The sequence below is a fragment of the Lynx rufus genome, unplaced genomic scaffold, assembly GCF_022079265.1.
Source record: "Lynx rufus isolate CCGP_SWC_20201006 ecotype Redwood Valley unplaced genomic scaffold, mLynRuf1.p SCAF_8, whole genome shotgun sequence".
Taxonomy (NCBI): domain Eukaryota; kingdom Metazoa; phylum Chordata; class Mammalia; order Carnivora; family Felidae; genus Lynx; species Lynx rufus.
Window position 1 is genome coordinate 62851135 of NW_025814896.1, and position 15534 is coordinate 62866668.

At 46.5% G+C, this 15534-nt stretch overlaps 2 protein-coding genes across 2 annotated transcripts in view; one reads left to right on the forward strand and one right to left on the reverse strand.

Moving 5' to 3' along the window:
* LMAN2L (lectin, mannose binding 2 like) overlaps positions 1–15534 on the forward strand; it is a 93647-nt gene that overhangs the window by 65213 nt on the left and 12900 nt on the right. The window lies entirely within an intron of this gene.
* FER1L5 (fer-1 like family member 5) overlaps positions 1–15534 on the reverse strand; it is a 53069-nt gene that overhangs the window by 34328 nt on the left and 3207 nt on the right. The window contains exons 4-14 of the mRNA XM_047067638.1: positions 15206–15314; positions 13427–13481; positions 12851–12960; positions 11561–11689; positions 10440–10502; positions 9615–9665; positions 5687–5717; positions 4962–5077; positions 4606–4729; positions 4114–4166; positions 1953–2021 (exon numbers count right to left, since the gene is read on the reverse strand). Coding sequence (XP_046923594.1) covers positions 1953–2021; positions 4114–4166; positions 4606–4729; positions 4962–5077; positions 5687–5717; positions 9615–9665; positions 10440–10502; positions 11561–11689; positions 12851–12960; positions 13427–13481; positions 15206–15314 — 910 coding nt within the window. The remainder of the gene's footprint in view (positions 1–1952; positions 2022–4113; positions 4167–4605; positions 4730–4961; positions 5078–5686; positions 5718–9614; positions 9666–10439; positions 10503–11560; positions 11690–12850; positions 12961–13426; positions 13482–15205; positions 15315–15534) is intronic.

Below are 15534 nucleotides of genomic sequence, written 5' to 3' on the forward strand. Positions count from 1 at the left end.
AAAACCAACCCATATGGAAAACAGCTGCTGGGCTTGAGATCGGAGTGGGACTCAGGTCCTCTCCGTCGAGCCCTTTCCCCTCATAGCAGCTCCTGGGGCTGTCCATTCTCTCCTTGCCAGGGAAGCTGGGGGCAAGGCGGGAAGTGGGGAAAGGGCTTTCCAGTTGAGCAAGTATCTAGGAAGAAATGAGGAAAGGCCCACTGGAAGTTGAGAGATGGGCACTGTAAGACATCCAGGTCTTCCAAAATTACAAATCCTCCAAATTCAAACTCATGGCTGAACCATCTTTTCATCCACCCTGTTGAGAATTCTCTTCCCCTTTCCCAGTTCCTTGTCTTGACTGCCCTTCTGTCCTGGGGCACTTGGACTGTGAACTGGCTAACAGCCATTTTTAGTGGAGTTTCCCCTGCAGCCTGCCTTGCTGGGGCCCTGACCAACTGGCCTCAGATGCTACCATATCTGTGGCCATCCTGCCATTCAGAGTGAGGCTCACACCTGCCTGCTGCATTTCTACAGGGCTAGTGACAATCAGGCCTGCATCCAAATGGCTCCAGCCTAGGAGATTGTGTTTTGTGGGAAACGTGTGAGGGGCCAGGGAGTGTATGGACATCTTTAAACGTTGGAAGGTCTCTTTCAGGGATGAAGGAAGGCCTGGCCTGTGCCACTGGTTTCTGAGCCTAAAGGCAGCTGGACACGAGGGAAGACTTTCAAGACTCTGAGCATCTGGCCACGAGCCTCATCACAGCCAGAGACAGGTGGGAGGGATCAAAGGTGGGGGATAGACTAGGCTCCCTTTAAAATCTCTTCCTACTGGGGCACCAGTAGGAGGTGGCTCAGTTGGTTGAGTATTCGACTCGGTTTTGACTCAGGTCATGATCTCACAGTTCAAGGATCAAGCCCTGCCTCCAGCTCTATGCTGACAGAACAGAGCCTACTTGGGATTCTCTCTCTCCCTCACTCTCTGCCCCTCCCCTGCTCACGTGTGTGTGTGTGTGTGTGTGTGTGCGCGCACGCGCGCACATGCGCACTCTCTCTCTCTCAAAATAAATAAAATCTCTTCCTACTTTAAGAGTCTATAAAATCACCCAGGAAGGTAGAGATTATGAAGAATGGTTAAAGATGATGCCTTACAGGAGGCAGACTAGGGAAGCTTCTAGGAGAAGCAAGGAAGAGGGTGCCAGGAAAGTAGAGGGGAGCTCATTAGTGATTTTGTGTCACACAAATGTAAGGTATAAGGAAAGCAAAATACTCTCTGGGTAGCCAAATAGAAGCCACACAAAGTTCTATGCACTCATCCTTTTGACAGTGCTCAAGTTATCTTTCAGAATTGCGTATTCTTATTCTACATGCAGCTCTTAGAAGCCTGGCATGAAGTCAAAGGCAAACAAGGCCCTCCCAGGCTTTAAGAGAACTGGCATCTACACCACTGATAGGTGACTAAGAAGGACTGAAAAACTATAAAAATCAGACTACAGAATCCCACAAAGAGCATCTTGGAGCCATTTAGTGTAGGCACAAATAGCCCACACTACATGTAGCCCATATACTAACTATGTTCCCACAATACCTCTAGGCCATTAACAAAGAGCTATAATTATCTTCAGGGCACTTTGCCTAGATGATAAGAAAATGCACAATGCAACTTAGAATAAGTCTTTAAATTGATTTTAAATGATTTTTTGGTTTTGTTTTGTAATGTATGTGAAAGGGCATTTTAAGTTCTCTGGAAAGTTCAGTTGTATGGCCCATTCATTTCTTAACACTGGACAAATAAAATAAATTTTCTGTAACATGTCCTTCTTCATGTTTCCCATCAGGCAGATCCTGCCCCCCATCCGCCCCATGCTTCTTGGCTCCTACCTTCTATCCACACCCCTACATAAACACCCAAACTTTCTTTCGTTTGTGGGCCATGAGGAGGAGAGTGGTCAAGATGGAACAGCAATATCTACCTGAATCCGGAAGGTCAGGATCTGGTTCCATATTGGGTTCTCAGTTTGGGTCAGCACATTTGTCTTGAGCTAGAAACATTCCACAGCAGTGTCAGTGCCAGCCTGTGCCCTCCTTCCTCCACTGGCCTCAGCTTCCAGCCCTTCCAGCCCAGCCCACAGATGGATGCTTTCTCCAGCACATGGCTGATCACGGGAATGGTCTAAAGACACTTTGACAACTTCTCAGCTACAACTTCAGTCCTTTGTATATCTTCCCATCTCCAGATTCCCTAATATTTGCCCTTCAATCATCTTTCAATTGACTTTGTTTTTATTTAAAAAATTTTTTTTTAACATTTATTCATTTTTTGAGCGACAGAGAGAGAGCACAAGCAGGGGGAGGGGCAGAGAGAGGGGGAGACACAGAATCCGAAGCAGGCTCCAGGCTCTGACCTGTCAGCACAGAGCCCGATGCGGGGCTTGAACTCATGAAATGCAAGATCATGACCTGAGCCGAAGTTGGATGATTAACCAACTGAGCCACCCAGGTGCCCCTCAATTGACTTTGCTTTTAAATAGTCATAGCATTACTAACTTTCTTATATGAATGCATACACATAGATTTTGTTAGATAAACTCTAAGATCCCAATAGAAAAGTGAACAAAAACCATGTCGACAGTGGCAGTACACAATGTAATACCCTTTTCCAAAGCATCACTTGACTTCATTTTTTTTAAGTAGGCTTCACACCCAACACAGGGCCAAATAGGGTGCCCAAACTCATGACCTGGAGATCAAGACCTGAGCTGAGATCAAGAGTCAGATGCTTAACTGACGGAGCCACCAGGCACCCCTACTTGACTTCATTTTTAAACCTGGCTCTATTCTTTTTTTTTTTTTAATTTTTTTTCAACATTTATTTATTTTCGGGACAGAGAGAGACAGAGCATGAACGGGGGAGGGGCAGAGAGAGAGGGAGACACAGAATCTGAAACAGGCTCCAGGCTCTGAGCCATCAGCCCAGAGCCCGACGCGGGGCTCGAACTCACGGACCGCGAGATCGTGACCTGGCTGAAGTCGGACGCTTAACCGACTGCGCCACCCAGGAGCCCCAACCTGGCTCTATTCTAAGCAATCATGTTGGTGAAATCAAAAGTTGGTTGGACTGATTGAACTTTTTAATACACACTAAGAAATCAGGGCACCTGGGTAGCTTACTTGGCTAAGTGTCTGACTTCGGCTCAAGTCACGATCTTGTAGCTGGGGAGTTGGAGCCCCACATTGGGTTCTCTGCTGTCAGTGTGGAGTCTGGAGCCTGGAGCCTGCTTCAGATCCTCTGTCCCCATCTCTCTTTGCCACTCCCCCTTGCATGTGCATGCGCTCTCTCTCTCGCTCAACAATAAACATTAAAAAAAATACACACTAAGAAAACCACAGAGATACTAAAGTTTTTGAAAATTGTGTGCCACCTATCACCCAAGAGCATCTCCCTAGACCAGAGCACCCAAACCCCACTCAGTGTGGTAGTTTTAAAATATGTCCACAAATCCTTTGGTATATCTTCCTTTGAAAGGTAGACACTGATTTCCCTCCTTTTATGTATGGGCTGGATTTAATGACACTTTTAATAGGTAGAATATGGTAGAAACCAGGGTTTATGAATTCTATGGTTTATGAATTTAAAGAGACAAACCTCTTTAACCTTAACCCAGCATTCCCCAAATTTGAACATAGGATCCTTTTTTTGCACATAACATCCATTAGCACACTTTGGAAAATGCTACTCTCTATTTACAGAGGATCATGGAATGTCAGCAACTCTCTGGCCTAGAACCTTCCATTTATAGATGAAGAAACCGAGGCCCAAAGAAGACAGTGACAGTTTCAGTGTTGTCTGTGGGCATGTTGTTTCATTCACTCATTCACTCATTTGTGCACTTTGTGTATATTTGGCTTTCACTGGGCATTTTCTCCATGCAGGGCACTGAGCACAGCTCTGGGATACAGGGTGACTAATCCATGGCCTCCACCTTCAAAGAGTTCCTGGTCCAGTGATCAGTCACAGCCCATTGATGGAGGAACTTAGATACTAATCCTGGGCTCCTGCCCACCAACTCCATCTTTCCCCATACACCATCTAGGTGACAATTTCTCTAAACCTCAGACCCTTTCTACACTTACCTTTTCCCCAATTAGTTCCACCTCCAACACAGGACTCACTAAGTGCTGTTTCTCTGTGAACAAGAGTTACAAGATTTATGAGACAGAAGTATTTTTTTTAAGGGGAGGAAATGGAGAGGTGATAGAACCACTTAAAACCCTATGCCATCAATTGGCATGGTGCCCCCTAGGCAGACCTCTCCCATTTCCACTCTATCTCTATGTGCTGGTATGTGTCATGCCACATAATGGGCAGCAGGGATGGGTGCTAGCATAGGGAACTGTGAGTCTGCCTCTGGGCATCGAAGACAGTCAGGGGCATATGGCCGATTTTAAAGGGTATCTGTAGGGCCTTCATAAAACAAATTTTGGTGGATTTCAGTCTCACCTGTTCCTCTCCACCTAAATCTTAGGTTAGCATCAAAATGGAACAGGGAAGCCCCAGGAGAATCCAGGTCGCCACTGTGTAGGGAACCTCCAGGGTCACTCCCTCCCCGCCACCCTGACTCTAACTGAGATGAAGGTCCTCCGCGCAGTAGATGAAGAAATGTAAGTAGGCCAAGTTGACCGGGACCACCGTCGACTTGAAGATCTGAGTGCTGGTGTCATCAGTCCCATAGGGCAGCTTTTGATCTACCTGTAGAGACCAGACCTGATAGGGTCAGAGTCATAGGATGGCCGTGGCCATGGCCATCAGATTTGGCTTCCCCAACATTCCACTTGGTATAGGGGAGGGATGGACAATCCTCGAGTGACACAGTGTACGAATTAAAGCAGGTGAAGATCAATGGCCACACTGAGGGCCCAGGGGTGCCCTACAGAAGCAGCTACAGTAGGAAATGTTATTGGGGTGTCTAGGGAAGCCTCACCGGAGCCTGGTCTCCCACACTGAGGACACAAATGGTGACTTTCAGGTAGCCTCTCACACCATTGCTGGGTTCATTTGGCTGGCAGAGGCCTAACCATTTCCTCAGGAGTGTGTGACCTGGAGGGGCAGAGGGCCCATGGGAGACTGGCCTTCAGTCTCCATCCTTCTTCCCTGAAACCAGGAGAGGGGTGTGGAAGTGTGTCTCCTAAATTCTGGTTCCCATACAGTAGCAGAGGAAAATGGGAGTCACTTCTACCACTGGGCAAAGCTAGTATACTCCCAGGCTACCAGCCATTGCCTTTAGGAAACAGAGACCCCTCTCTCCCATCCTGGGAACCCACAGTTGTTAGTATCCTGGTCTGAGAGAGGCAAGTATTTTCCCCAACCCTAAGTCCAAACCTCAACCTGGTATGTATGTTGTGGCCAGGTTGTGTGTGATGGTTACAGTGGAAACCTCTACTCAAACATCAGTCCCCCAATACTGGCCTCAAAAAATAGAAATTCAATTCCAGGTTGCAATAAAAGGTTAGCATTTGATCCAAAGGGATGCTTTGAAGTTTTACAGAGAAAGATCTTATGATTATAAATATTATCAAATACAGAAAATAATTCATACCCTCTAGTACTCTCCCCCCATGTGTTGAACATACAGGAATTTTGAGATGTTTGGACAACTGATCTGCTTTTTCTCAGAAGGCACACGTATTTGCAACAACTGTTACCTACCTGCAGAACGGTAGATAAAACCAATATCTGTCTGGAAAGACAAGAGTAGAGTAAGGATTAGTTACTCAAGATTTTCAACACTAACGAACAATAGTACTGTACTGACAGTATTAGCCACTAGTGCTTGAGAACTTGCCTTGCCCTAACTCCTTTACTCTTTACAACAACCTAGAAGTTGGTCCATTATTAACTCCACTCTGCAGAGGAGGGTACTTAGTGTGAGAAAAGGGCCTAAAGTCTTACAACTAGTAATTACACAAGGAGATCTGGATTGAAACGATCCTTAAACACCACATAGCACTGCCTGGCCAACACAGCATTGACTCTTCCCTGTTTCTGGATTGAGAAAGGTGTCTCCCATCCTGGGGAAGAGGATGGTTAAGGGAGGAGCTGGCAAAGAGACTATGGGCTTTCCCTTTCCCCTGGGAGAGGGTTTCTGACCAAGGCCTGAGGGTTGTGGTACAGGATTGAAGGTGGCGGGTGGCAAGGCACCGCGAAATATTCAGCTCACCCTTGTATCCCACATCTGAAGGTTCCATAGAGTAGTCCCAAAATTCTTCATGTTAGGCCTGCTTTAAAACCCAGTTACCCTGGGGCGCCTGGGTGGCGCAGTCAGTTAAGCGTCCGACTTCAGCCAGGTCACGATCTCACGGTCCGTGAGTTCGAGCCCCGCGTCGGGCTCTGGGCTGATGGCTCAGAGCCTGGAGCCTGTTTCCGATTCTGTGTCTCCCTCTCTCTCTGCCCCTCCCCCGTTCATGCTCTGTCTCTCTCTGTCCCAAAAATAAATAAACGTTGAAAAAAAAATAAAAAAAAATAAAATAAAACCCAGTTACCCTTTTGGAGTGTCTGGGTAGCTCAGTCGGTTGAGCATCTGACTTCGGCTCAGGTCATGATCTCCCGGTTCAAAAATTTGAGCCCCACATTGGGCTCTGTGCTGACAGCTCAGAGCCTGGAGCCTGCTTCAGATTCAGTGTCTCCCTCTCTCCCTGTCCCTCCCCCAACTCACTCTGTCTCTGTCTCTCTCTCAAAAAAAAATAAACATTAAAAAAAAAAAACCAAAAAACTCAGTTACCCCTTTGGGTTAGGTAGGCAAAGATTTTTTTAGCTACAACAAGAAAAGCACAATCCATAAAAGAAAAATTTGATGAGGTGGACTCCACTGAAATGTAAAACTTCTGCTCTTTGAAAGACACTTAAGAAAATGGAAAGACAGATCATATACTGGGAGAAAATATTTCCAAGTCATATATCTGATAAAAGGACTTGTATCCCAAATATATAAGAAAGCCTCAAAACTCAGCAGTAAGAAAGTGACCCAATGAAAATGAGCAAAAGATCTGGACACTTCAACAAAGAAAATATATAGGTGACAAATAAGCACATGAAAAGGTACTCAACATCATGAGTCACTGGGGAAGTGTAAGTTAGAATCACAGTGGAATACTACTCAGCAATAAAGAGGAATGATTATTAACACATGCAACAAAATGTATGAATCTCAAAATAAATATGCCAGTGAAAGAAGCCAAACAAAAAAGAATACATGCTGTATTATCCTATTTATATAAAATTTGAGGAAATGCAAACCAAGTTATAGTTCTAGAAAGCAGACCAGTGGCTGCCTGGGGATGGGAGTGGGTGGGATGGGGGTGAGAAGGAAGAATTACAAAGGAGCACAAGGAAACTTTTGGGGGTGATAGATGTGATAGATATGTTCATTATTTTGATTGTGATGATCGTTTCAAACGATACATTTTAAAATATGTGCAATTCATTGTATGTCAATTATACCTCAATAAAGCTGGAAGAAAACAAAGAAAAACTCAGGCACCCCTAATGAAGCAATAGATCCAGGCAGTGATCATCAATGGCTGTTAACGACATAAAAAGAGAGACCAACATACATTCTGTGCCTTCTGCTGAAGTCATTTTGCCAGATAATGGACCCAAATCTAGCGAGCCTCTAGACAGCAAACACCTGGGCAGAGAGGTATGTGAAATGATCCTTCAGAGATGCGGTCAGCAAAATCCAGACTAGAGGAAAACTCTACAGGACAAACTATCCACTTTCTTTAACAAATTACAAGGAGAAAAAGGGAGCGGGACCAACAGAATCACAGAGACCTAAAAATACATTTTAACCAACTGCAGAGTATGCACCTGGTTTGGATCCTGACTTGAACAAAACATAAAAGGAATTCATAAGATAATTAGGGGAATTTGAACACTGATTAGTATTTAATGCTATCCAGGAATTATAAAGGTTTTAAAATGTGATAATTACATTTGTTTATGCTTAATAAGATATTTATGTATAGAAATATTAACTGAAATGTTTAAAAATATGATGTCTTAGATTTGATTCAAAATAATCCAGTGGGTGGGGAGGTAGGCCAGGGGTAGACAATACATCACTGGCAATGAATTAGTGAAGTTGAGTGATTGGGATGTGGGAACTCATGATACTATTCTCTCTGCTTTTGTGTATGTTTGAAATTTTTCAAAGAAGTAATTTAAGGAAAAAGACTCATTGGGGTGCCTGGGTGGCTCGGTTAGTCGAGTGTCTGACGTCAGCTCATGTCATGATCTCACGGTTTGTGAGCCCAAGCTCTGCATCAGGCTTGCATAGGGCTTGGGCTGGCTGCTTTCAGCATAGAGCCCACTTCAGATCCTCTGTCCCCTTCTCTCTGCCCCTCCCAGGCTTGCACTCTTTCAATAATAAATAAACATTTATGTATTTAAAAAAAATTAATGTTTATTTTTGAGAGACAGAGAGAGAGAGACAGAGAGAGAGACAGAGCATGATCAGGGGAGGGGCAGAGAAAGAGGGAAACACAGAATCCAGAGCAGGCTCCAGGCTCTGAGCTGTCAGCACACAGCCCAACATGGGGCTCAAACTCACAAACTGTGAGATCGTGACCTGAGCTGAAGTTGGATGCTTAACCCACTGAGCCACCCAGGCTCCACCCTCCCCCCCAAAAAATTTAAAAAATTATTTTAAAAAAAGGCTCAGTTTTCTCTCATGTCTATAAATTATTTAACAGTTCATTATCATTAGTCCTTGTCTGGAAATTGTGCGATGGTCTTTGCCGAAAGCACAACATTTTTTACCACCTGCCATATAACCTCTCCAGAATCTCTCATTTCGAAGCCCATGTTGCTTCTTTGAGGGACAGGTCATGACTCTTCATGTGCTTATTACAAGTAGTGAGAAAGAAACCTTACTTTGATTTGTCCTAAATATACCTTTCTCAACACGGAAGACTTTCCCAGGGGTTGCCAGATTTAGCAAATAAAAATAGATGCCCACTTAAGTTAGAACTGCAGATAAACAATGACTACATTTTTAGTATACGTATGTCCCCTGGAGTATTCGTCAGGAGCCATGCAATTATTTAGGACATACTTGTATTTAAAAAGTACCTGTTGTTTAAGATTCAAATGTAATGGGACATCCTGTATTTAATCTGGCAACCCTACCTTTTCCTGATCTTCCTGGATTTGAAGAATCTTATTTAGCCCTTCATAAGTGTCAGCTTTCCTTATCTCCCAGCCTGTGTCTTTCCAAAGCAAACCTTTCTTTCTGTTCTCATAGACAGCAATTTTCTCTGTGTTTCTTAGGTTGGCATTTTTGGACCTTCTGCTTCCATTTCCTGGAGGCAGAGGTTTGAAATGTGTCCATTGTATTCAACATGGCACCCAGCTCTTTCATAAATGGTACACACTTTTATCCTTACAACTCTGTGGGTTGAGTATGTCATTATTCCCATTGTATATATGAGAAAGAGATTCTGAATAACTTGAGTAGATTCAAATCTGGATATTTCTGCAGGAAAATCCAAGTTTTTGCCCCTAGACTCAGGCATGGAACCCATGGTGAGTCTCTGTTAATTGTTTCACCAAACCTCCTCCTTCATCCAGAGCTCACTTGGAATCTCCCGATCTCTGCGTTGAATCTCATTAGTGTGGAATTCATCACCTGCAGAGGGGTTCCCAGAAAGATTTGTTATTCACATCCCTCATTTCCCCCATCCCCATGGGAGGGATTGTAAGGGCACATTTGGAATGTATTTAATGCTTCCTAATGGCCCTCTAGAATTTATATGTTTCCTAATGGCCCACACTTCCACATAGTTCTTCTCATCTAATTCTCAGAGGTACCCTGTAAGGTTCAGAATTTTAGTTCCATTTTACTGATGAGGAAATTGATCAGAGGGTCCAATCCACTTGGTCAACCCAAAGATCAGCCCAGAGAAAACTGTTGCACTTGACTTTCTCCATTGCACGCTGTCTTGATCATTTCCCATGTTCCGGTGTTCCCAAGAACATGTACGCTCTTCAAGGGAGAGACCTCCTTGCTCCCCTTAGCCCTGTGCTGGGCACATAGGAGGCATTTGGTAACCACACATTCACCACTGTTACCGAGTTCCTTCTGATAGGGAATGGAATGTCCCATGTTGAGGGAACATTTGAGGGGTCCTTTGGTGACATGAGAATCCTGGCACATGGGAAGGGGCTATTCACCTCGGGGCCCAGCTCAGGGTCTAGCGGTATTCTATAACATTTGTTAAGTGATTGTGGGAAGTCTGGGCTGCCAGGGAGTGACGAAGGTGGTGAAGGTGGTGGAGGTTGTGTCTTGGGGTCAGAAGGACCATCTGAAGTGACTGGCTCCAAGGGTGGGGGTGGGGAGCTGAAGTCCTTCCGAGGATTGAGGTGGGACAAGAAAATGGACCCATATTGTTTGGCTCCTCACCTGGATTAAGATGGTCTCATCAAAGAACTTTGCAGGCACTTCATGAAAATTCTGGAAGAAGATCTGATGTAGAGAGAATGGGGATAGGGGTTGGATGACATTTCTTCCACCACTTCACCCAAGGACTCAGTAAGCCTGGAGGCTCAGAATAACAAGCTTCTTGCCCCAGCCCTTGCCCATTTCATACTCTTCCTCCAGAAGCAGAGGCCTGCCAGGCTCCTGCAGGGGGTGTTTTGCCTAGGTAAAGGGAAGGGGTAGGGAATCCCAGGAGGATCTGTCATGAGCGGCTCAAGGCCCAGCTAGCTGCCCTGGGATGGAGACCCAAGCCTCTGCCTCCTTCTAGATTTCCCCATCAGTCCACTGCTCCCCAGCCCCTGCTGCAGCCAGAAACCTCTTTCCCAAGTGCAAACCCAGCCCCGTCACTCTCCTGATTCTTTCCGTGACTCCCAAGTGTCATCCATGACAGGGTCCCAGTGCACTTTGCAGGCCTCCCTCCAGCCACTCCCCTCCAGCCACACTCATATCTACAGTTCTGCCAAGTCCTGATGCTTCTCATTTTTAGGCTTCTGAAGACACAGTTGTTTTTTCCTCACTTTTAATTTTCTATGATGTCCCTCTTTCACTGGTAGATTCTTCCTTGAAGGTTTCGGGAGCCCTTCCTCAGTCCACCCATTCCTCCCTGCTTCCACTGTGCTTTAATATTTTACTTATTGGTCTATTCACTGATTAATTCAGTGAGTACTCATGGACTTCCAACTGTGTATCAGACACAATACTACAGCTTAGGGCTTCAGCAGTGACAAGACATACATGGTCTGGGCCTGCATTTCGTGCTGCATTAACAGCACCCCCAGATCAGATCTCTGTTAACCCCAATCTTATCTCATTCTCATTGTTTATGTGTTCACATGCTGGTTCCCTCCACAGTCTACTGACTCTTCCAGTGTGAGGCTTCAAATTATTTCATTTGTATTTCCAGTGCCAAGCAGTGCTTGGCCAATGCTCAGTCAGTGTTTGTGGAAGATGCAAGCTTGCCTGATGCCTGAGGGAAATGCCCAGCCTCTGGCTGGCCCACTTGGCCCAAGTGCCCTGTTCAGCTCTGAAGGTCATGTGCGGCCCACCTCATTGAAGAAAGCATTGTTTCCCATCTTGATCCGTGTTTTGTGCTGGTAGCCTCCAATGACCACCTTGACCACCGGCTTGATGTTGTTGCCCATGAGCTGTCGGGCTTCATACACCTTCACTCGCACCTACACAGGAACACAGGGGAACCTCATGTTGGGGCCTGGGCTCCCCCTTTTCCAACAGAGACTCTTTTCTTAAAGAACAAAGTGTTCTGATGAGAGGCATCTACTGCAGACAGAAGGAAGACACACAGGGAGCTGCCAGCCTGAAGACAAGTGCTGGGAAGGCTGTGGCTCCTTCTGTTTCCTTTTCTGGGAACTGTCCCCTCCACTGCTTTGTCCTTTCCATCTTGTGTAGACTTAGTGTTTCTCAATTGCTATGGACTTGTTACAGAACACAGAATGAAGTCTAATCTTACCAGTTTGTTGTTTTTTTTTTTTTTTACTTTTGTCTACAATCTTTTTAAGGAATTACGAATTTTAAAGTTCCATGCAATTGAATCAATGATCTGTGATTTACTTTCTGACTTGTTATTTCTCTTTCCCCTTTATATATTTTACTGGGACTCAGCCTAGATTAGAAGGAAGGAGAGGAAGAGCAATGCAGAGTCCAGAAAAGACCCAGGCTGGCTGAGGCCCAAGGGGAGAAAGAACAGGAGTTGGCAGTGGCCAGCAGGGCAGAGTCATGGAAACTTGCCATCTTACTGTAGATAGTAAACTGCATATAGATCTCCCAGCCCAGGCTATGGATTGGCCTTTCTCCACGAGGCCTCATGTGTCTCCATCAAGTCCAGGGACCCTTCAGGGAATGATATACATACAGCTACTGTCCCTCAGGGACAAGAGAGGGCCAAACTTGGCAAACAGGTCGCATGTCAGAATTTTGCCCTAACCTCTACTACATAGGAAGGGCAGTGATTTGGCACAGTGACCTTCTATCCTGGGCAAACTAGCCTGATGGAAAGGGATGGGGCCACAGGATGGCCAGCCTTGTGTTTCCTCCTGAAGGGCAGGGTCAGGCCTTCTGCTTCACCTCCCTAGGACTTGCCAGGTCTGGTTGGTGTACAGCCGACAGTGCCTCCTATGCCTCACTGGAGCTGTCTCTAGCTTCAGCTTCCTACAGAAGTGGCTCAGAATGGCACCCAGAGAAGCAAGATGTGCAGCAAGGTTCAGAAGACCAGTAGCTCTGGCCCTTTGCCATGACTTTGTGGAGAGATGGGGATGAACTGGGAATGCAGTGAGACAGTCAGGTGAATCATGAGGGCTTTCAGCCTGGAAGGTCCTCACCTGAAAGTGCTGAGGCTTTGAAGACAGAGGCTTAGACATGGTGGAGCTGGGGACCATCAGTTTCTGCATAGCCACTTCTTGTGCACTTATGCTCAGAAGGTCGCCATTGCCTGGGGAAACACAGTCTGGGTGGGCTCTCAGAGGCTGGGGCTCAGGTTTTGAGGCAATGGCCACATTTCATTGTTCTATCCCTAGTGACTAGGTACTGACTAAAACCATGGCCAAGAGGCCTCAAAAGGGGCACATGTCCTCCTCAGAAAATAGGCTCTCTCTCACTCTCAGTAATCCTGGGCCCCACACTCCACACATGGGGGGGGGGGCTCTTAGGATGGCTATTCTTGCTTCCCTCTGCAGCCATTGGAGGCTGGGCTTTATCTCTAGAGATGTCAAGTGGAAATACTGGCGGGGCTGGGGGGGTCGGGGACAGATAACCTCAGCTAGGTGTTTCGAGATCTGGCCTCTAAACCCTAACCTGGTCATAATCTTTCTGTAGGCCTTGAGGGATGGCCTCAAAAGTCCCAAAGAGCCCATCCAGCTATGCTTGGAGAAGAGCAGGGGTAAGTCCCAAGTACATACCTATCTTCTCAATATCCTGGTTTCTCATAAGGGCCACCTGTAGAGTGATAGTGCACTGCAAGGCAAAGGCAGGGGAGCTTTAAGCCAGATCCTGCTATCCTTGGCCGCATCATAACACTGGAACCTTACCTGGCCTGGCTGAATTCATGCCCAGTCCCCCTGTGGGGAGCGATGATGGCCATGGTACCAGGCCATGCCACGCCATGGGGTCTGTGAAGTCTGGGGTGGAGGGAGGTTATGAACTGGTAGGGGGAGAGCAATGGGTTATAGCAGAGGGGATGTGGAGAATAGAAGAGGCACATGGTAGTGGTGGTGACAAGGGGGGTGCGGTGGAGTAGGGAGGAGAGGGAGAGGCACCTTGGGACCAGTCCAGAACTGCTGATGCCAACAGCAATCCTCCTAGCCCAACTCTCCAGACCTCAGGTGAGGACTCCTGCAAATACCTCTTAATTAACCTCTTGCCTCCAAGTGCTCACTACCCATCCAAACTCTAGACCTTTGCCAGAATTGCTTCCTAAACACTGTGTAAGTGCCCTAACCGATGAGAGTAAAGTCACAACTCACCAGCATAGACCATAAGGCCCTTCACCTCAGGCCCCTGGTCTCAGCTAGTCTCAGCTCTCCCACCACTCCCTTCACATCCTCCCAACTCCCGTGTGCCAGCAGTACAGCAACCAACCCTCCCTGCACCTGCTGTCTGCCTCTGTCTCCCTCCAGCCTTCACACATGCACCTTACACCCTTGCCTGGCATTGTCTTTCTTTCCCGTCCATTGGGCAAACTCGGGCCTACTGAGAAACTCAATATACAAAAGGACAGTGGCCAGACCTTATATAAAAATGGAACTCTGACCCACATCTGCAGCAATCAATTCAGGAAACCAACCCAATAAATCTACAGTAACCATCCTGGGAAGTCAGCCTGCTATTTCTAAGTCAGGCTTGTAGGAAGTCGGAGTACTCCTCTAGCAACCAGTCCAGGAAGCCAAACAATAACCCCTGTAACAATTGGCTCCAATAGCCAGGACTGATTAATTAATTAACTAATTGACTGATTAACTAATTAAACTGATTGACTAATTAATAACTGATAGCTTCCCTAATTTTTGTCCTTTCTTTCCACCTAGGACCAACCAGAGAAAGCCAAATACATACCCCTAACCAATCACATAGGATGCCCAGCTTCTAGCTGGTCCGCTTATAACTTCCCTCACCAGTAGCCTCCAATTAGGGCACACCGAGAGCCTTCCCTGTTTCCACTGTACAGCTTTCCCCCTCCTCTGCCTGTATTTGAGTCTCTGCCAAAATACATAACCAGGTCTTCATAAACAGCCTTTGCTTATTCTCCTTTGGTTGGTCTTTGTCTGCCTCCATCTATCTCAATCACATCTTTTACAAAGCTTTCTGCTACCTCTCACATGGAGTCATTCACTTCCTCCTGACCTCAGTGACCTAGCCTTCCTGACCCTTGTGCTGGAGCACTTGTCACTGTGAGTGGTATCAATGGACCATGGGCTTCATTCAGTTTTGCATCCCAGGCTTAACACGGTGGCTGACACCCAATGGACAACTGACTAATCAATCTAAATGGGTAGATGTAGGGGTGAGAGAGTAGATGGATGGCAGGATGGGGAGGTCAGGGAGATGATGGCAATGTGATGGGGCCTCCTAGGGCAGGAAGTGCTGTCTGGTGGAGGCATTGGGCCTCTGTTAAAGTGGAGTAGCCCAGCTTCACCGGCTCCCCCCACTCCTCTAGCCACCATTCCTGAGGCCCAACTCACATCTGTGGACATCATGGCATGGTTAAGCAGGGTCAGGTCCTTCACAAAAAGGACGTTGCTTGGTTTTTGCACCAAGGGCTGGAGCAGTACTGTAGCCAGGCCAATGAACCTGGGGAGATGAGGAATACATATAAGATCCTGAGCCAAGGGGAAAGGGTGTCTTCTGTCCCAGGCATGACTTTATCTAGGGTTTTCTCTATTACAGGCTGTGTTGTCCACACAGAGGCTGAAGGAAGAATGCAGTGATGTGAAGCATCCACCAGAGGACGCAGGACTCTCGCGTCTCTGGTAATTGACTTTGGAGCTCTGAGCACTGGGTGCCCAGTTAC